This window comes from Rhynchophorus ferrugineus, unplaced genomic scaffold (genome assembly GCF_030347505.1).
Source record: "Rhynchophorus ferrugineus isolate W39M unplaced genomic scaffold, kcgeb_rfMv2 rfM2, whole genome shotgun sequence".
NCBI lineage: Eukaryota > Metazoa > Arthropoda > Insecta > Coleoptera > Curculionidae > Rhynchophorus > Rhynchophorus ferrugineus.
Window position 1 is genome coordinate 34,472,338 of NW_027472581.1, and position 23,709 is coordinate 34,496,046.

The window sequence follows — 23,709 nt, forward strand, 5'->3', positions numbered from 1 at the left end:
TGGATTTTGTTGACGTGAAATTAGAGGTTTCTTGTTACTGATATTGGATCCTGTTGAGTTGATCACTGTATAGTCAGCACGTATTGCCATATTAATGGTTTTTGAGGTTAACCACTATAATAATATAAATAATATATCTAATAGTAGTCTGAGCATATTTGATGAATGAGAACGTAGAGTTGGACGGTATCCATCCGTAAATGGAAACATTTTAGTGTAACTCGTGTTTTTGGATGACACGCCGGGCCAACATTGTTAGCCAGCAGGAATTATCCTTCGAGGTAGAGGGAACGAGAGATTTTCCAACAAGAATTTGCATGACGCTTAAGGGGCATACGTTTTATAAACGTTATATTTGTAAACTGAATTGCCAAATTCAATAAAAATCTTTGTTAGTAACAAAAAATCAAATACATGTAATACGATTTTCTTAAATTCTTTTATAAAAACCAAGTCAATATATCTCTATTGCAAAATGTAGCATAAAATAAAATTCCATTAAATAAAAATATATTTATTTTACGAATTTTCTAAGCCCAACTATAATATATAAAATTAACACCAAATTTCAATAAATTGTAATTAAAATTAAACACAATTTTATACTCTATATTATATTTAGAAAATATATAACTCATTATAATTGTTAAACTGGAAACATAAGTATAATCCTTTTTTGTTCGACTCCTCTGTCTCTAGTATGTTATATGAAGTTAATTTTTCTCATTCGCCGTGATAGGCCATATTTTCAGATACAAATGGATTCTGTTGATGTGAAATTAGAGGTTTCTTGTTACTGATATTGCATCCTGTTGAGTTGATCACTGTATAGTCAGCACGTATTGCCATATTAATGGTTTTTGAGGTTAACCACTATAATAATATAAATAATATATCTAATAGTAGTCTGAGCATATTTGATGAATGAGAACGTAGAGTTGGACGGTATCCATCCGTAAATGGAAACATTTTAGTGTAACTCGTGTTTTTGCAACATTGCTCGCCTACAGTAATTATCCGTCGAGGCAGAGGTAACGAGAGATTTTTCAACAGGAATTTGCATGAGGATATAGGGATTATATTAGGGAGGATATGTAATATAAACATAACATTTATACACTGAATTGCCAAATTCAATAGAAATCTTTGTTAGTAACAAAAAAATCAAATACATATAATCACGATTTTCTTAAATTCTTTTATAAAAGCCAAGTCAATATATCTCTGTTGGAAAATGTGCCATATAATAAAATGCTATTAAATAAAAATATATTTATTTTACCAATATACCACGTTCAGGTATAATATGTAAAAGTGGCATCATGTTTCAATAAATTATAATTAAAATTAAATAAAATTTTATGTTATATATTAATTTAGGAAATATATAACTTGTTATAATTGTTAAACTATTAACATAAGAACAACCCTTTTTTGTTGGACTCCTCGTTTATAGTATAGTATATAAAGTTCATTTTTTCTTAATCGCCGTGATAAGCCATATTTTCAAGCATAACTGGATATTATTGATGTGAAATTAGAGGTTTCTTGTTGCTGATATTGGATCTTCTTGAGTTGATCACTGTATCGTCAGCACGTATTACCACATTAATGGTTTTTGAGGTTAACCGGTATACTAATATAAATATTATATCTAAGATTATTCTGAGCATATTTGATGAATGAGAACGTAGAATTCGACGGTATCTATCCGTAAATGGAAACATTTTAGTGTAACTCGTGTTTTTGGATGATACGCCGGTGCCAACATTGTTCGCCAGCAGGAATTATCCTTCGAGGCGGAGGGAACGAGATATTTTCCGACAGGAATTTGCATGACGGGTCGGCATGCGTGCGTCCTGAATGAGAGGCGGCGGCGGCGGCGTGGTGGTGGTGGGGCGAGATGGTGGCGTGGGCGGCGGAGAGATGACGGTGGCGGCGGCGGCGACCGCCGTCCGCGCCAATTGTCAGTCGCAGAACAACACGCTCCACCGTCACCGCCACACAGCCGGCCACCGAGCGAGCTGCCTCCCGGAACAGTCAGTTTGAGAGCAACAAGTGACGCGCGTCCATGGTTCTTCGACGGGATGATCACTTGATCCCCGCGTAGGGTGCGTGTATGCGGCATGAGGGTCGTGCTAGCCGCCGCCGCCGCTGCTTTGTGCGTGGTGTGCGTGGTGGCCACGCCGCAACTCCTCAGAGACTCTCCGTTCCGCGGCTGGCAAAAACGCCTGGACCAGGTGCCCGCCAACTCAGACGACTTCGCTACTGATTTCCAGCACCATTTGCCCCAGATCTCCGCCGCCAATTCGCAGCTCATGTTGCGCTCTCCCCGCGGTCAACGTCAGTATGATGTTCCACAAATCGGTAAGCATCACGTCGCTATCATACTGGCATCACCACATATAATTTCCAGCGACATAGCTGCCGTTTGACATGTTCATCAGGCAAATTGCACGCATAACATTTTGATAGCAAAAAACGCAGCTCAAAATGACCATAAATATATCCAAAATTATTATCTTAACATATATGTATTAATAATCAAATATATTTAATATCATGCAATCATCGATTATATAACTACGATTATCTAAAAAACCTTATTAAATAATTCTAAACAAGATAATCATAAATTAATGATTTAACAAGAACAAACATTTTTTTCCCTTAAATATTTTTTGTATAAACATGTTACTAATTTTATATAAGATATCAAATATCTTTTTCCTAAAATACAAAAAAATATTCATCATAACACGGTGCAAGATATATTACAATTCATCTGTAAAATTAAATCAGTAGAAAAACCTAATTTACAATATTAATACATCTTAGCAGGAGAATTATAATACGCAGCAGAGCAGGCTAAAATATATTACAAGAACACAGTTAATATTTGAACAAAATATACATGCCTTACGCTTATAAAGCAAGTAATGAGAACATGAGAGACAAAAAGCATTTGATTATATACATGACCATAAATATTATATATAGAAACTCACATGAATATATTTTAGCAGAATCCTCACACACAACAAATTAACATAATTTAAAAAACAGTGATGATTTACCATCATATGTGTTTTCAAAATAATACATAAAAGAGATATTATATTACAAATACTAATAATAATTAGTAAAATTATGTAATATAAAAGTTATATTTATATACCCACTTATCAAAATACAATAGAAATCTTTATTCAGGATAAGAAAATTAGAAAAAAATCATCATAATTTTCCTGTAAAGATTTATATAAAAGTCATTTGTTAATAAATCGTAGCATACGATAAAATTGAATTAAAAAAAAATATATTTATCTATCCAACTTTTGTCCTTAAGTATAATTTATAAAAGGGGAATCATTTTCTGCGAGATAACTTGCAATTTGCCCTGGCACAGATTTATTAGACAGACAGACTGCATATTTGCACATTGCTGCATTTTGAGAATCAGAAAAAAAAACACTCAAAGTACCTATACATTTACCCAAAATTATGACTTTTTCATATATCTGTTTATGGGAAAATCTATTAATTTTTGCTATCGAATGGTATAAGAAATATAAAATCTATGTGTGTTGTTTCACATATCGGTAGGCATCATCTCGCTATCATCCCTATAATCGCATCACCAAACAGATCGTTTCGGCAACATAGCTACTGCATCATAGATTTCTCAAAGAATCTGCGTATATAACATTATGGTAGCAGACAAACTCGGCTTAAAATACCCAAAACAGTTTATCTGTTTATAACAATATTTGTTACCTTTTGATATCTAATTGTCTAAGATATATAAAATCGTCGATTATATAAAAATGCTTATCCAAAAAATAATCATATCTTTATCAGATTTGCATTAAATAATTTCTATTTAAATATCATACTAATTTAAAAATATTCACCATAACAAGGACGCAAGATATATTACAATCCAACTCAGGAAAATAATATCTTATTTCCTTTGATATTATATACGAAATAGGTATTTGCATCAACAAGTTGTAATTTGTCCTTTTATGATGTAAAAATACATGTATAAAAACACCAAATTAAACTTTACTTAACTCAATTAATGGTGATAATTTGCTATCATTTGTAATTTAGAATAGAATATAAAACAGATATCATATATTTCAACAAATTATGATTGGTAGAATTATGTAATACAATGGTTATCTTTATAAACCGGATTGGATTACAAAAATTCGGTAGAAATATTTATTAACAAAAAAAAAATCGAATATAAATAATCATGATTCTCTTGTATAGGTCTATAAAAAATCATGTCGAAATGTGGAAACGTAGCATATAATAAAATTCAATTAAATAAAAATATATTTATTATACCACTTTACCAAGTCTTTAAGTATAACATATACATTATAATTGGTGAAATTAAATACAATTTTATATTATATATTATATTTAGAAACTTTTAAAGCACAAACATAAAAATAACCCTCTTTTTACGGACACAACTTTGTAGTATGGTATATGAAGTTTATTATATTTCATTGCATTGTAATGGGTAAAAATTTGGAAACAAAATGTTTATTTGCTCTATCTTAGCTAACTATTTATTTGCTCTATCTTACATTTAAATGCATTCATGAAACAAAGTGCTGGAGTTAAAGCTGTTAAATAATAGCAAGTTATCATTTTATATTTTTCAGTGTTACACAATAAGTGTTGCATTAGACGTTACTCATTTTTTTCTTAATTGTCTCTATTAAAGAAGAGTAAGTTTAGTAAGCCAGAACTAATATAGTTGCAATATTATATTGCCTTTGTTTACAGGCGAATGTGAAAATACATGATTGCTATCTAATTGGTAGGTTCTGAGTTTTCAAAAGCATAGTGTCCCAGAATATATCTCTGGATAGATATGCCTTCTATATTAACATTCATGTAAATAAATATCAAACAATTTTTCTAATATCTAACAGAGTTAAACTGATATAATGCAATAATGACAACTATTATATAACATAATTGATTTCAAACTTATTTCTAGGTTTTATTAATAAAAAACTAGGAATGGCAAGGTTATCTTTAAGACTGACAATTTTTATGAAAAAATGTTGAAATTGTCAAGAATTTTGTTACAATGTGTCTATATATTTATTTAGACTGATGTTTTACTTAATATTTAGTTGGAAATATATTTCATTTGAAATATAATTAAAGCAGTATATTATTTAAAATACATCAATAATACTTTCACTCAAATCATCTTTTTATCAATGGAAATATTTTAGCAAATATATTCGATGTCTATCGTCTTAATGTTTAAGCATGTATATGTTTTTAAAGCTTTTTATTCTTTCGTCATTTTTTTTGTATACTTAGATATCCAAATAAAATATTAAATGTCATGGAACTGTAATACTGATCAATAATAAATTGAATTTCCCATCAAAATAAATAAATATTTATATTTCATGCGGGTTAAGACATATTTGAAAATAGATACAATATCTGTATTATAGGTTGAATGCGATAAAACTTTTCATAAAACGTTTTAAATTTTTTAATCACAAATATTCTATTTCGACATGTGGACGTGCATTATAACTAGGCATACCAATGATAGCTGTATCAACAAGTTGTTAGAGAATTGTTTGATTGCGTGTTAAAAATCTATATAAATAATAATAGGAAATATATTATGTATAGTACATTAAACTATCAATTCAACCATCAAGTTATTTAAAATTATTAATGATTATTATTAGCAAATAATTCATAAATTTATGGACCTATTGTCTTATATGTCCAAACCTCATGTTTTTTTTTAATTCGAAAAATGTACCGCGATTTCTTATACTTGACACATCACAGACAGACGATTATCAGGAAAATGTCACCTTATTTATCTGTTAGAGCAAATACTAATTTCACATTGTGGTTTCAGTTACATTCAACATGTATTTAAATCTCATACATTTATATACCTAAAGAAAATAAATAAATAAAATATAATTAAAAAGATAAGAAAATAAGATTTTGACTAACATATACATAATTTGGAAAAAAAGAAATGAACCACTGATAAAATTATTTGTCATTATATTCCTTTTTAAAAATATATTTCTGAAATATAATGTATTGTCATGATTTTATTACATTCTGTTCATTAAAATTCATTCGGCTTGACAGCCGCAGCAGTTAGGGCAATAGAAAGGTGCTTCTGTTGCTGCTATCCGTCAAGGTATATTCGAAAATGTATGTTTGTGATTGTTTGTAGTTGTAATTGTTTATCGACAACAGTGTAAAATTCGATAAGAAAAGTCATCTCAAGTTCGAGGTAAGTTTGATATATTCTGAGATGATTTCCATGTTTGTCAACTGCGAGTCAGTAAAATTAATGGCTGCAATAGTGGTTCAAAGTCCCCATTAAGTGGAAGTGTACCCCTATATATTAAATAAAAATCAAAGGGATTGACTCGACTAGAATCCATTTACATATATTACAAGATAGATACGAATAGGAATGAATAGAGATAAAATAGTTAAAACGTATAAATAGATGGACCCTATATTCGAGAAAAGTAAATAAAAAAAGTAATATGATAGAGATTCAACTCTATGCCTCAAATGATAATAGATTATAGCATAGAATATATAGATAGCTATAGATTGTATTTACGATTTGAAGTTATTTGGTACATACATCTGAAAATATGAAAGAGGTGAGATGAGTGTAGTCGTTCGGTAAATGGCGAGATAAGTAATTTCAATTTGCGCTTGAATCTTCGATATATCATGTTACATTTATGGACATCTAAATATATTGAAATTTAGAAGGAAAACGGAATTTTGAGTTTTTTGTTATATAGAATGTTAATCTAATTTCAATCAACATTTTTATTGAGACGATTCATTTGTGCATATCTGCAAGGTAGCCAGTCAATTTATACATTTTAATTTGTTTTATAAGAGATCAGAAGAGATATTTGTTGGACACAATAGACAGGGGGGATTAATGTTGTTTTATGAAGGAAAATGGATTATTTTTAAAAATCAGCTTTATGTGTTCACTATAGATCATTTATTAACAAACGATTGGAAAAAAATATATATCGGTAAACTTGGTGAACCTTTAGGGTACCTGACAATATTTTTATATATTTTTTAAGAGTTTTGTTTTCTTGTCTGAAATGGTCATCATCATCAATGGTGAAAACTATGATTCTTTCAACGACGAAATATCTTTGCCACTTGCAACTAATTTATTTACGTCGGGTAAATCACATTAGGGTAAAATTCTGGTAACATTATTGCCAATATTTTAAATATAATCTTATTGTGGTTTTGGGTAATCAAAACAGCGTTTAAAAAATATAAATTACTGACAGTAGCCGGCAAACTGCCAAGTATGGGCTGTAGAGGGTCCATATAAATAAATATCTGCCGGTGAGTGTGATAAATGATCTTCTAAAATTCAGAAACATGAGTTTTATTAATCTTCTTCAACTTCACTGTTGTAGACAACCACTGTGCGCGTAATTATTGGTTTTTTCGAGTCTCCGAAATGAAAAGAGATTACTTCTTCACAATTATATTGTTTGATAATGTTTCCTAAATTTAACGCGTATAATTTCATCATTCTTAATTTTAACAATAGCATATGTTGTGTCATATACACAGTCCACACAGTTCTCACAAATCCACAAAAGCACTTAAATACCTTGCGCATAGTTTGTGCGACTTGACAGTTGGAAGAATGTCGTCACTAACCATTTATTATACTAGTCTATTCTTTGCATAATTTAGGTCTATTAAATAAACTATTTTTAACTTTAAAAAAATGATATATATATATATATATATATATATATATATATATATATATATATATATATATATATATATAAATAATATAAATCCCAAATTGAATTAAGTCTCCTTTTTATAGTATATTTTATAGGCCATTTATAATATTTAATAAAAACTAATTTCCTTTTAATATATATCCCCACAACAGAAATAATCTTTGAGTGCGTCTATTCTCTTTTGATGAAAAGCTTTTTTTTCTTAGCTTTATTTGAATGATCAAAGCATCCGTTTCCGTAGGTAATTTCATTTCGAGACCCGGGCGTTTTATTTAAAATTTGTTAAAAAGGGAACATTTAAAACGACAAGGGCAAAGGAAGAACGAAGATTAAAAACCGAAGGTTTTGTTCGGCCGACTGGGGCTGTCGCTTTATTGCCGCCGTAGATGTTCGTTCGGATTTTTCGGTGTGGCGTTTTTGTACTTTTTTTTACGCCCGCTTTTGCTGCGTGGGATTTCCATAAGAATGGTGTCTGATTTCGATAACATGACATTAACCAATTATTAATTAGTTGCGGGTTTAGCAGGCTAAATGGGAATTGAGATATAATTTGTCATTACTTGTTGTTTGTTAGAGTTTGTTATATACTTTATAATAATATGCTCGTTGATTTATAATCGTCGTTAAAAAAGTGGTGATAGTTAATAATTCATAATATTCTTGAGAGATAGACGAAATCAAGAACAATTAGTGTAACTGAAAAAATATATCTTGTTGTTCGCGCTTGCAGTTTGCACCTTACTGATTGCAATCGACGTCCAAAGGGTGATTTTAGGGTTTTTTTAAATTAATGGACACAAGAATTTCGAAATGTTATGAAGACTTCTGTTAATTATCTAATCTATTAATCTATTTATTGTTGCCTAGACTCAGGGATGGAACAAATTAACGAGTTATTGATGCTGGAAACTCCTTTTATGAACTTTTCGATGATTTAGTTTGTGAATTCAGATACCAAATATCCCCACTTCCGAATGTATTTGGTTGCTTCTGCCATACCATATTCCATTCAGAATCATCTTCAACATTTCGTTTTTTATTACTTTGCACTTATTTATATAAATGGGTTTGAAAAATCGAGACCATACTGCGTACCATATTGAAAAATTGAGCGCATAGCCTGTCCAACAGGGCAGTCAATGTACGTCATAGATGACGTCGAATATATTGGCCAATTGCAGTTTTTAGAGACGTAAAATTCGCTTTAAACCGAGAGCGTATTTATACCTCTCATTTTATCCTAGTTGTCATGTTGGTAACTTTGTCGTACACCTAACAACACTATACCATAAGGTTCTTGTTATGGAAAGCACAATTTACTTCAATAGCCAGTCTCGTATGATGAACGCCCGCCAGGCTTGATATAACGTCTGTTTCGCAAGCTATTCGCAGCTATTCGTCTTAGATTATTTTTTTTTGTCATTTTTGCAGCTTCATTATGAGCGTGCAAAAACTACCTGCTCAACCATTTGTTTAGTAACCTCAGAAAATCGATTAGATGATAGATGGACTATTCTCATGTGTCTTCTTTTATTAGGGCTAACAGCAATATGGGTATATTTCCTGTGATGTGATATTTTTTGCTGCTTGAAGATGGAATTTCTGATGTCTGTTAGCTTACTGAGTTGTTTTTGAGGAAGATTTTAAAGTTACAAGATGATAATTAAATTTTGGAGGCATGTAAGTACCGATACATACACAAGAATTTGTTATATAATTTATAATAACATGCATGGATTTATAATCGTCAAAAAATAAACTTGTGATAGTTAATAATTCCTAATTGTCTTGAGAGGTGGGACTAAACCAAGATGAATTTCGAATCTTGCATTTTTTTGTCAAAAAAAAAAAAAATTTAAATCAGACAAATGCCATTTGCAGTATATTCTGCTTTTCTTGCTCACTTGAAAGGAACTTACCTACTTATTATAAGAATATTTTAACAATGTTATTTTAACTATAAGTAGTAGTGTTGTGAGGATCATGTACCTATCAGAAAATAGAAAACAGTTAAAATAATCAATATATCTGTATAATTCCAACCAATAATTTAACCTTTCCTTTCTTTGCATAATTAAATTGATTATTACTACTTCTCACACAGTTTTCTAAGAAGTCATATTTTAATCTAATTTATCTTGTAACTAAAACAAAATCTCATTATTCCGATCTTTTTAACTTGACACTATTACTCTGCTTGAAAAATATGAAATTGCTAGTATTTTAGGCCTAATCAGGAAATAAAATTATTAGTAGACGCTAGAGACACGTATGGACTCTTGGGCAGTGGAATCTTTATTTGGAACTGCGTTTGTTCTTGCCCCATCAGATACCTACCTTGACTTCTCTAACCAGTTTTGCTGATATCACTTTGAAATTGAAAGAGTTGTTAGCGTTCAGTGAGAGGTCATAGAGAGACCTACGGGATATAAGTACTTGTATCGTTGTGCTCGACCGCATGAGTATAGCTGAACTTAGAACAAATAATCAAAGAAATCGGCTAAATTAATTTAAGACGTGTGTTATAAAGGACCACTTATTAATAATTAGTTGTTAACTATGAAATTTCTGGTAATGGCTATAGAGATCTATCATTTTATCCGAGCAATAAATAGTTAGGTATATTAGTACATCGTCCAATACACATTAATAACAAAACGTTATTCCATGTCTGAAACATATTAAACAATTAAACAAAATTCATTAAAACATAGGAACTAATATAATTTATATAAAAATATAATAACGTTAAAGTAAATATAAATATATTACACAGAAATATAAAAATAAGGTAAAATAGAATGAAATTGTGTATAAATTTTGCTCTAAAAAAATGTAAATTAAACTGTTTTTTTCATTTTCCTCAAAAGTTTTATCTTTTTATTTCCTTATTTGAAAGCAATATTTGGGTTTTCCTGTGCATATTTCATTAATAATTGTTAAAAAATAATAAAACCACCTGACAATAAGTTTCCTATAAAATAGCTAATTCTTTAATTGAAGGTAATACAACAAATAATAAAGTAATAAATCTATAAAGTTATTTTTAACAATAGGCAATAAAACTTACGAATTTTTAAATATTGATTAGCTATACCCTATATATTGTGTAGTTATATTAAACTTTTCAGTATTTTTTACATGATTTCAATTGAATACATTTTAGCAGACAACATTTTCACATCACCATCGACTGTTTATTTATAACAACGTAAAACTAGGTTTATTAAAAAAAAACAATGTGCTGTTAAATATGCACAAGTATTTTATATATAACATATTTTACCACATAAAATGTAAGTACTACAGAAACATTCCCTATGGTATACGTACAACAATATCAAATGTGTTCGCGAGTCTTGCTAATACTGATTTATTCTATTCAATAAAACTATTTAAATATAAGTTTTAAATTTCACTTATTTATCTTTAGAATTCATTATTTTTTATTTGGGTTGAAGAGATTTTTCACCCGAGCTAATTAGAAACTATATATATCTTAATATTTATCATCTGAATATGCAAAGTAGTTGTTTTGTTTACAACTACAAAAGACTATCCAACGAATAAACTGCTAAAAGTGCTAAATTTTTCCTGTAGTATATAGTATATGTTTATTTTTCTACTATTATTTAGTAACATATATTGCAGACTATTACTAGTATAAAATACATGTTAATAATTCGCTTTACTTTTGAATAACCTTGAGTATTATTAAGTCATCTCCAAAATGAGTAATGTATTACAGAAACAGTAAAAAAGTTGAAACTTACTTTTATCAAAATATAGCCCAGGCAGCGCCTAAACAAATGTGTAAATGACATCCATAAAGTCAACACAAAAGGGGTTTGTGAAGAAAAGTGTCATAATGTACTTTAACTAGGTGATATTATAATAGGCATTCGAGGAATTTAATTGTTTGTATATATATCTGTTATAGGAACCTATAAAGAAAATAGAAAGTTGTAAATATGATTGAATAGTTCACAAACAGAGTTTTCTACCCAGACGAGTCCCGTAACATGGCGTCATTCGACTAAACCTTAACGTGAAATTTGAATACGGAATTTAATTTATAAAAGTAAAATATACATATGAGTATGCAAAATTAATAAATCAAATAACAAAAAAGCTAGTACAATAAAATAAAATAATAAATATATAAAAATATTTAAAAAATCTGATTATATCTTATATAATCACGATAAAAGAATTGATCAATATTATTGCTGATATAATAAAGTATGCGATGTTTCAAATACACTACCTGCCTTTTGGTACTTGTTTTATTACCTTAAGGGTAATTTTCTTAAATTATTTTATATCTCCATCAATCAAAATACCTCAAAGATCATCAAATAAAATGTTTTCTTTTATGTGAAGGTTTATTTCCTAAATTGCTATCTTATCCCTTAATATTATTATTTATTATATTTCTTTATATTATACCACATTGTGTATTTAAAATTAACTGGTTAGAAATATACCCAAACAAATATTGATACACCAAATAAAATATCAAAAACTTTATTGCAACTATGATGGGCCCTGCCACCTCAGGTAATATTTTATAATATAGTTTATTTTTATTCTGTTCAGTCGTAAGAAAACATCAGTGCGTTCAACGTTCCAAACTATAGATCATCATGAATTGCACTAAGGTTTTAAGTGAAGTGATGGATTATTATAATAATTTTGTTAGTAAGTTTCCATCCACAAGCGAGAAGTGTCGTCGTGAAACTGTAGAAAGTCTGCTGAAAACATATAAGTCGCAACTAACCGGTATGGAATACAGTTATATCGTACATCAAATGGAGGAATTGGTCACGGAGGTTTGTAACCCTCAAAAGAAAATACGTTTGAGCAACGAGATTCCAAAGGAAAACCAGAAACAAGCATATCTCCCTTCAGATGGAGAAGCAATTAAATATCCTAATAGAAGACGAGCTATAGCATGTAGGAGACTGCAACAACCAAATATTTTTGCACACTGTCAGCAGATAAACAGTAGTGAAATGTGTACAACTAGTGGGCCATTAAATACGAATGAAACCCGCCAGGCAATGAACGGATTTAATACATTTTCTGAAAGAATGGTGTATTGTGAAATATCAGAAAACCGAATAGTGCTAAAGATTAACAAAAAAGCTCTTGTTTGATTTGGTATAGACAAGGTCCGACCGTGCGAATATACATATATTCTGAACAATTTATTTCAATTTTTAGCTAATTGTACATATATGTTTATTTTTCTACTAATATTTAGTGACATATATTGCAGAGTATTACTAGTATAAAATACATGTTAATAATTCGCTTTACTTTTGAATAGCCTTGAAAATTATTAAGTCATCTCCAAAATGAGTAATGTATTACAGAAACAGTAAAGAAAAGCTGAAACTTACTTTTATCAAAGTGTAGCCTAGGCAGTGCCTAATGCAAACAAATGACTAAATGACACCCATAAATTCAACACAAAAGGGGTTTCTGAAGAAAAGTGTCATAATGGGCATTAACTAGGTGGTATTATAATAGGCATTTGAGGAATTTAATTGTTTATACATATATCTGTTATAGGAACCTATAAAGAAAATAAAAAGTTGTAAATTTGTTTAGATAACTCTCAAACAGAGTTTTCTACCCAGACAAGTCCTATAATATGGCGTCATTCGACTAAACCTTAACGTGAAATTTGAATACGAAATTTAATTTACAAAAGTAAAATATACATATGAATATGCAAAATTAATAAATCAAATAATTAAAAAGCTAGTACAATAAAATAAAATAATAAATATATAAAAATATTCAAAAAATCTGTCAAATTCCTTAATTTAACATACTGATTATATCTTACATAATCACGATAAAAGAATTCATCAATATTATTGCTGATATAATAAAGTATGCGACGTTTCAAATATACTACCTACCCTTTGGTACTTGTTTTATTACCTTAAGGGTAATTTTCTTAAATTATTTTATATCTCCTTCAAACAAAATACCTCAAAGATCATCAAATAAAATGTTTTCTTTTATGTGAAGGTTTATTTCCTAAATTGCTATCTTATCCCTTAATATAATTATTTATTATATTTCTTTAAATTATACCACATTGGGTATTTATAATTAACTGGTTAGAAATATACCCAAACAAATATTGATACACCAAATAAAATATCAAAAACTTTATTGCAACTATGATGGGCCCTGCCACCTCAGGTAATATTTTATATTATAGTTTATTTTTATTCTGTTCAGTCGTAAGAAAACATCAGTGCGTGCAACGTTCCAAACCATAGATCATCATGAATTGCACTAAGGTTTTAAGTGAAGTGATGGATTATTATAATAATTTTGTTAATAAGTTTCCATCCACAAGCGAGAAGTGTCGTCGTGAAACTGTAGAAAGTCTGCTGAAAACATATAAGTCGCAACTAACCGGTATGGAATACAGTTATATCGTACATCAAATGGAGGAGTTGGTCACGGAGGTTTGTAACCCTCGAAAGAAAATACGTTTGAGCAACGAGATTCCAAAGGAAAACCCGAAACAAGAATATCTCCCTTCAGGTGGAGAAACATATAAACATCCTAATAGAAGACGAGCTATAGCATGTAGGAGACTGCAACAACAAAATATTTCTGCACACTGTCAGCAGATGAATATTAGTGAAAAGTGTACAACCAGCGGGTCATTAAATACCAATGAAACCGGCCAGGCAATGAACGGATTTAATAAATATTCTAAAAGAATGGTATATTGTGAAATATCAGAAAACCGAATAGTGCTAAAGATCAACAAAAAAGCTCTTGCGACCATGTGAATATGCATATATTCTGTGCAATTTATTTCAATTTTTAGCTAATTATACAGCCAAGTGTACTTTTTACTGTATTCATGTTTATTAACTTTTATAATTATCTCAGGTTTGAGCTGTAGACGCATTATCTATTTTGATATTGTGACATTAGCAGTGAAAAAATACTTACATATTAAATTATATAAAATTATATTTCTAAATCTTATATTTTTTCCATCCTGCATTTGGTTGCATTGTGCATTGAATTATTTTAATAAATATTGTATTTTTATTTCACTTAATTTTTTTTACACTGTAAAATTGTTTAACTATTGTTTTCCTATTAGCTCTAGCTGCTGTAACATCAGTGAACAGAATGTGATTGTTAATGTAAAATAATCGTGCCTTTATTAATTTTTTATAAAATATAGAATATGATCTAAAAAAAAGAAATTATTTAATTTCTGCATTCAATAACTAATTGTGCATTGGTTTTATTTTGCTTCATATACATTTTGTAAAATTCTTACAAAGACGTAATTAATTTTTAAATTAGCATTAGCTAAAAAATTGTTTTGCTATTGTGAGTATGCTGTTATGAATATTTTAAAAATGTTTTTTCTCCTTGTATGCGATGTCAAATAATCCAGAAAAAATAACCTTAAAATGCTATATACTTAAGTAACCTTAATTTAAAATATTGATTCAGTATCTCAACCAAAATAGACTTCTTTAAGTAAATGAACCGATTAAAAATAATAATAAAGTTTTTAACTTATGGCATTTTATAAACATCTTTTTAAAGAGCAATACATTATTTCATAAAATATTTAAACATTTTCTGTAGTGTCTTCACATTTACCTTTAATGTAATTTTGCTAACGTCCCACTTTGGCATATTTCAGGTTTAAACATTGGATAAACTTTAACTTAATCTATTATAATTCCGGTTGGATAAACACTTACGAAGAATATTATTTGAAATAAGTTGTAAAAATTTATTTCATATTTCTTTTTTTCGCGGGCAAATTTTCATTATTAGTGTAATAAAGATAAACAAAACAATTAAGGTATTAGATTAATGAGATATAATTTGTCATTACTTGTTATCTGTTAGAGGTTGTTATATACTTTATAATGATATGCTCGTCGATTTATAATCGTCGTTAAAAAAGTGGTGGTAGTTAATAATTCATAATTTTCTTGAGAGGTGAGACGAAATCAAGAGCAATTGGTTATTTTACATTTTTTAGTGTAACTGAAAAAATATATCTTGTTGTTCGGGCTTGCAGTTTGCACTTTATTAATTGCATCGAGGCCCAGAGGGTGATTTGAAGGATCTTTTAAATTTCTGGACACGAGAACTTGGGAATGCTATGAAGACTTTTGTTAATTATCTAATCTATTACACCTATTTAATGTTATGCATACTCAGGGATGGAACAAATTAACGTATTATTAATGCTGGAATCTTCTTTTATAAGCTTTTCGATGATTGAGTATGTGAATTCAAATACCAATGATATCCCCACTTCCTAATGTATTTGGTTGCTTCTGCCATACCATATTCCATTCAGAATCATCCTCAACAACCTCATTTTTTATTATTTTGCAGTTATTTATATAAATGGGTTTGAGAAATCGAGACCATACTGCGTATCATATCGAAAAATTGAACGCATAGTCTTTCCGACAGAATAGTTAATATAAGTCATAGATGACGTCGAATTTATTGGCCAATTGCAGTTTTTAGAGACATAAAATTCGGTTTAAATCGAGAGCGTATTTACACCCCTCATTTTATACTAGTTAAAAAGAAATAGAATGCTATCTGATACGTCAGAATATGTAATTGGATAAGACTATTAAAAACTATTTTGGTTGGTGCTAGTGCACCATGTTGTAAATGTCTGCAAAATTCCTATATCTAATTCATATATTTTCGAAGGAATTAAACACAATTTTAATTACAATTAATTATACAGTCGTAATAATTCTTTGCAGATTAGGGCTGCGTTTTATTATATTTATGTTGAACTCTTTTCAACACCACCCAGGTAATATTTCAGGCGCATATTTTTATGTAATAGTACACCTTATTTTACTTTCAAATTTAATTCTTCTTTCCTGCAGTGCAGTGTTTTCTTGTAAAGCGATTTTAATACCACTGTATTTCTATTGAGTTTGTTCTGTTACTACATGTATACGTCTTTCTTGATAAAACTAGATTTAATCAGTGCATTATTTCTCATTGATTTGCCATATCTGCAAAACAGTTAGTAATCTTTCACCCATACATTATAAGCTAATGCTCTTATATATTTTGAACAATTACACACATATCTATGCACATAAATATTTCACACCCTGCAATAAGACCTTCCTACTGTTGTTTGTTTCCATTTTCATCACCGTGCCTTGCTAATTGTCAACATTAAATCATGATCCCGCACTCAGAAAGTTTCATTCAATCACCGTCACTTTTGGAATCGCTGTTCAAGTGAATAACTAAGCCGTTCCATACATTGTAAATTTCTTCTTCGATATATCTTCACCGAAGGTGTTATTGCAGATAATGCCTCTTTCCACATTCTCGACCAGTATGTCAATAATTCTTTGCCATATTCCATATCAATTCCATTCCTGTTTCCAGCAAGAACAAGCTATGTAGACAATTTATTTTCTGTGAATATAAAATTAAAGAGTCTTTAAATTCTTCAGTCAGAGAGATCTCGCAGATTAAGCAGTTTATCAGCTCTTATCACTAATATTTTCAAGAATTATGTAACATTTGATAACCGAACGACTTTAGTAGGCTGATTAGATTACATGTTTGAACGTATCAAACAGCATTGTGCAACTTTTCAGCTAAATAAATTGAGAAGGAAAATATTGTCTCATTCTAAAACGTATTTGCTAATGGCAGGAGGCAATATATACCCTAGTTGATAAAACGGAAACACTGCCGGCTTCGTTGGCGCAGTGGTCAAGGTGGCACGACAATTCTTTTACTATGGCGATGGTCAAACATTCAAACTCTGCTGAGGTATGGTCCAAAATTTATTTTTCTGATTTCTGATGATATAAAATTATTCAAAGAAGGATAAATAATCTTAAGAGCCCAGTAAATAGACTGAATAAGATCGGATAGCTTTTGGGATGATTTCTAAGTTGGACTTTTGCCAGTCGATAGGCTTATTGCGGACCCTACTTTAAATAGCAGATACGGTCCTGCTTGGTAAAAAGAGATTCTAAATTATAACAAAAAAATACAACAGAAAAACATAATGTACAAAAAATATATTCCTGTCGTTATATATACATTTTAACGATATTTTAATTGCTCTCGGACACAGCGTTCGAATTGAAATGAAGAATTGACACTTTAAAACTATACGACCTATTTCGGTGTATTATTCGAATACATATACATAGCCTCTAGTCTTCTCACCACGCCACCCACCCCGCTCCCCACCCGTCGTTTCCTCGTTCTATCAATTTAATATTTTCACTTGTTCTACATTATCGGACATGACATAGAAACGTCTATTTTTAATATCCATTGACGTCACCCGCCTTTTTGCGTCGAAATATTGTAAAATATCCTCCAGGGGATGGTGAAAATTCCGTATGAAATAACAGAATTAGGCGAGCCCTTCCCGATAAAAAGTTAATGCGACCAAGAGAAAATAATAACTGCGCAAGCAACCGTGGGATACCAGGGAGGGGATGGTTCGGTTAGACAGGAGAGAGTGATGAGGAGGAGACGTCTGAAGAGCCTCGGGGAGTTGGTGTACGGCGGGGGTATGAGGTGAAGACGAAAGAAAAGAATTTTAAAAGCGCACCCGAAGATATATTGAGTTTCCGTTGGCGTTCGCTTTTGATGAGGGGCCGGGAGGGGTGAGTATTTGGACGGGGAGGAGGGAGAAGTGTAGTTTGAATATGTTTTCGAAAAATACGACCTGGAAAAATAACAAGAAAATGCCGCGAATATAAGAGCAAAAATACGAACAAAATAAATATGAGCGACGATTCATGATATATTCTCGGGTTTCGTCAGACTTGTAATTTGATGATGGATCTTGCTTAAAATTGAATTGTTATGAGTATAACGAATTTTATTAGTGTATTTGAGTTTAGTTATATATAATTTGTAATATAGTTAATACTAATCAAGCTATAAATTATTTTTAACAAAAAGTTGAACCGACTTAAAAAAGCACATAACGAACTCACCAAAAAGTAAAGCATAATCAGACTTCAATTTTTAACAGCAAAAAAAAATTTTTTAAACAAAATATGTACATAATAATCATTGTGCTAACTAAATAAACTAAACAAAAACTAATTTAACCTATCTACTACACGTATTTTATATTCTATTATATATACACAATTAACTTTCAAACTAGTGTTTTGTAATTTTAATAAAGCTATAACAAATCCAACATCAGCGTCATCTATTTAACCGTTACCATTAATTTTATTTTTATGTGACAGTATCTCCATGTATTCTGATAAATTTTAATTGACAAAAAATTGGCACGATGTATGTATATCCACAATTTTTTCATCATTCTGGTAACATTACAAAACCATATCGAAAATCGTTCTTTTGCTTTGTCGATGATAAAATAATCTATTTTCTCACTTTCTTGGAATTTTAAATACGTACGGTTACTAAACTATGCTGTATGGTTCCGTATATGTGGTAATTAGAAGGCGCTATGTCTAGTGAGTAAGATAGATGAGACAGAACCTCCTACTTGAAATGAAGAATACACTGTTCTTCACAAATCATGCAACCTGTATTCGAGGGTGGTTATTCAAAATTATGACTTTGCGTTTGTTACACGCTATTTCTAGTCTTTTTGCAACAATACGTCTTTCAATGACGTTTGCAGATATCTGCAATAACAGTTTCATTCAATTTTAGCAGGTAGTATAAAGCATCATGTTGAGCCAATCATGTACAACAAGACTTTATGGTCATGAATATTTCACGACTTTTTTCACTTTGGACAATCGTAACATATCCACTTTTGATGCTCAAATCACAATAAGATATACAAAACTATTCTTTCTTGCATGACGAGCAGTGAGGAAGCGACATGCAAACTGTTTTAGATGGCATTTTGGGCTCTGTTTCATCACAAGTAAACATCTGAAAAAAAGAAGAAACACCCAGTTTAAGGCCCCAGTTTAGTTTAACCCTTTTTTGAAACCAAAATCGACAAATGGACAGAGCAGCATTACCAATATTAGGTTTCTAAATATACTTGATGGAATTCGGCAGCAGAATTGTTCATATAAAACAACAAATTTTATGAATTTCGCACAAGTATATTTCGGCGTGATTAATATCTCTATAGACTGAATAACTCAGCTATACTACATTGGAAGTTCTTCTAGAAATATATTAAAACCATCGTATTTAACTGTTAGGTTAGATTGTTGAATCTGTTCAACAACCTAACATAGCTATAGTTAATTCTTTTCTTTTCATTCTTATCAACATACATTGCTGATTAAAATACATGCAGGCACTTAACGAAGAATTGTTTCTTACATACATTCGAGCGCAAATAAATATATTCGTGAATAAGGAATTTTTTACTAGTAACTTTTCGATAAATTGTATTTGGTTACCAAATAATTAACAAAAATAGCATGAGACACTTTTTAAAATTACCATTTAATAAATCAAAAACATTACAAATAGAAAACCAACAAAATGTCCAATTGAAAATATATATTTCTCTGCTCAGTTAATAGAACCAATTTCGCCTCACCAACGCTTACAATTTATGTATTCTAAAGGAAAAATAATGTCCAACGAGAGAACGCACAATAAAAAAAAAACCCGAACAAAAACTTCCCATCTGAACGTTTCTAGCAGTAAAGAGCAGAACGGCAGTAAAACTGGAGAAAAAGGCTCGAGCGTCAACCCAGTTATAGAATAGTTTGTGGCCGAAGAAGGCAGGCCGGCCATTCTTCGTTACTTTAGTCTATAAATAGAAAATAGCCTTCGCATCTAACTAAAATAATTTATGACGGTACAGCCAAAGAGTGATACCCGAGATGAGGGTTTTATGAGAACATTTCAACTTTTTTATTCGCTTCCCTTTCTTGCCGCATTGTGACTGTATAATTACTAAAACGAATTTGTTATGTGATGCATAGGGTGAGATGTTCTTGGCTCTATCAATAAAATCATACTTTCATTACAAGAAAAACTCCTACTTCATGAATGGAGTGAACGTGTACAAAAGGATAATCATATTGTATTTATCAAATTAATAGTACTGGCATTAATAGTCCCTCGTTCTATTACGATTGCTTGCATGTATTTTGATCAGTGATATTTATTGGTGAAAATGCGAAAACAGTTAAATTCGATGCTTTTGACACATTCCAGTTGTCAGCATCGGTTAAAAAGAAGTTCGAAGATGATGAATTTCCAGATATATAGGGCAGAAAATTCGCTATAATTCTTAAAAGGCAATCAGACAGCTTAACAGTAAATAAATCAATTGCTTTCAGACCTTTACATGAGATGAAAACATCCAAAAGGTATGAAAATGACTACCACACAAATTGGCTGAAAATGTTGTTTAAAACCATTTGAACATTGAGCTTTCTTTGTTAGTGATACGCAAGAATAAAGAGTGTAAAGTATTCTGACAGGCGGTGAAAAATAATTGTACTACCAAGGACAAAAGCTAATCCCAAGGTCAAAAGCTAATCCCAAGGTCAAAAGTTAATTCAGTGGGGCTATCTAGATGAGCACCGAAGTTAAATATTCACGTGTGTAAAGTCTTTCCATACATATGGTGAGATATATAACTTGTAGAGACTTACGAGCTATACTAATTAAACGAAATAATGTAGCAAAAAATCCAGGAATAGCCAATAACAAATGCAAAGTTGAATGCAATGGTCAGTCCCATGTTGCATTTATATGAAATTTTACCGCATCTGAATTCCCCCAGAGATAACGCCTTCTGACTACCATTTGTTCAGATCAATGCGGCATGAATGGGCTGCACAAGGTTTCAAGATGCTGAATATGTTATACAGATAATAAGTGTTATAAAGATAATACCAAACCAACACTGTTCTTTCGACATGATATCAACACGTTTCAGAGAATTTAGGGAAAAATTGTAGAAAAGGATAACTTGTCTTAAATTAAACTACCATATATTAAAAATAAATGGCTTTTTAAATTAACTTATATATCCACAAACAATTTAATTGAAGAAGGATCGCTTATAATTTATTATTGTTATTGATTATAAATCAATAAATATCCAATCATTTAGCAAAAAGCAATTAAAAACTAAATGCTCAAAAGCTCTTATAGTTATTTATAAGAAGGAAATATATACATTAAAATATTACAATTTAGAAAGAATGTTGAAAGAGGTTGAATATTATATTTAAGTTAAACAAATGCGAGTACATAATGTTAAATTTGGTAAATAAGACGGGATAAAATTACAAAACTAAATTGTAAATGAATCATGAAAAACACGGATACATGTTTCTATAATAGATTTTACCTTTCAGTTTCTTCTATCTCATCACCTTATATTCTATCCTGTGCAATGTTTCATAAAAAGATACATATATTTTCTAATACTAATAAAAACAATAATATTAATATTAAAACTAATTAAACATTTCTTTTCTTTACTGACTGTAACAGAGGTGACATTCATTGCAGAAAATTTGATATACGCTAAATTCTTGTATATCATTTGTTTAGCACATGCTAAACCTAGAATACCTAGGTTTTCACTTTATGTTCGAATCCTGCTGAACTTTTGTGAAATTTTAAACAATAAAATAATAAAAATATCTTAAACTTAAACGGTAGAAAAATTTTTATATGAGTAGAGTTTTTGCACATAGGAACTTTTTTCATGGCAATAACATATCATATTAATATAGAATAGTTTATGTAGAACGAGGGATATTTATTCGTCAGCAGGGACTTCTTTACGGTCCGCTTTCGTTGCAAAAACGTTGAAACTAAAATATTCAAAGCTATCCCGCGGACGTCCGCAAACAGAAGAGGTTATATCCTTTGTTTTATGTTTTATGTTTATTTCTTAATAATTAATTTTTTTATATAAAGCAGTTACATAACCTAATAATTCAAGTATGGTTTTAAATATATGTATTTCAACACAGGTATACAAATTAATCAACATCTAGGGGTTAAAAATTAAAAAAAAACTACTAACCTGATAGCACAAACACGGTCAGTTCAATTACCAATATCTTAGAATATCTTAGAATTAGGGTTTCCAATGACAATTTAGTGAAATTCCCTAATAATCAATCTATGGTAAATTTCCTCAGTTGTGGAGAAACAATTGCAATGGAGCAAATCTCAACCGTTTAAATAATTGTGCCAGCTTGGTTGGCGCAGTGGGAAAGACGATAAGACGGTCTTCCTGCTGTCGTGGATTCTAATGATGCTGGAGCATGGTCGTAAATTTATGTCTGTGACTGTTTAACATTTGTGATTCGTGTTCGATATCCATGAGCAAATTCAAATATGTCTAGAATTTGCGCCTACCAGGTAAGTCGGTAATTAATTTTCAGTTTTTTCCTTAAATAAATATTCTGCCAACCCTCTCGCAATTTATGGATGCCATTCCAAAAGACCATTTTCTCCTTTGGGCTAAACCCATTTAGCAGTTTCTTCAGAATCGACAACGCGCTGTTCTGCAATCGATGCCCCATCGATGCGAGAAAGTGGTGGTTAGGTGAGGTAATAAAGTTAATTGGCTTTGCTGTCGATAGTTGGCAGAAACTACTTTACACACTTTTGAATCAGCTATGTACTGATTATTTATCTATTCTCTAATTGCCTGTCATTCAGTTCATGTGGCACTTATCTTCACTTGCACGTTCTTCCCATCGTTTGTAATCGTTTCCAAATTACACAGAAATCACGTTCAGCTCTCCTGCCATTTTGCCGTCCTGGTTGAGTTTGTATTAGGCTTTCATTAAATTAAATAAATTTGGTCCCCCAGAACGTTCTT

The 23,709-nt window shown here is 30.4% G+C and overlaps 1 protein-coding gene across 1 annotated transcript in view; it reads left to right on the forward strand.

Moving 5' to 3' along the window:
• Positions 1 to 1,980: 1,980 nt before the first annotated feature.
• The window catches only part of jeb (low-density lipoprotein receptor domain-containing jelly belly protein), a 187,797-nt gene continuing 166,068 nt past the window's right edge, over positions 1,981 to 23,709 (forward strand). Inside the window, exon 1 of the mRNA XM_076397350.1 lies at positions 1,981 to 2,367. Within this exon, the coding sequence (XP_076253465.1) occupies positions 2,127 to 2,367 (241 nt within the window). The 5' untranslated portion in view covers positions 1,981 to 2,126. The remainder of the gene's footprint in view (positions 2,368 to 23,709) is intronic.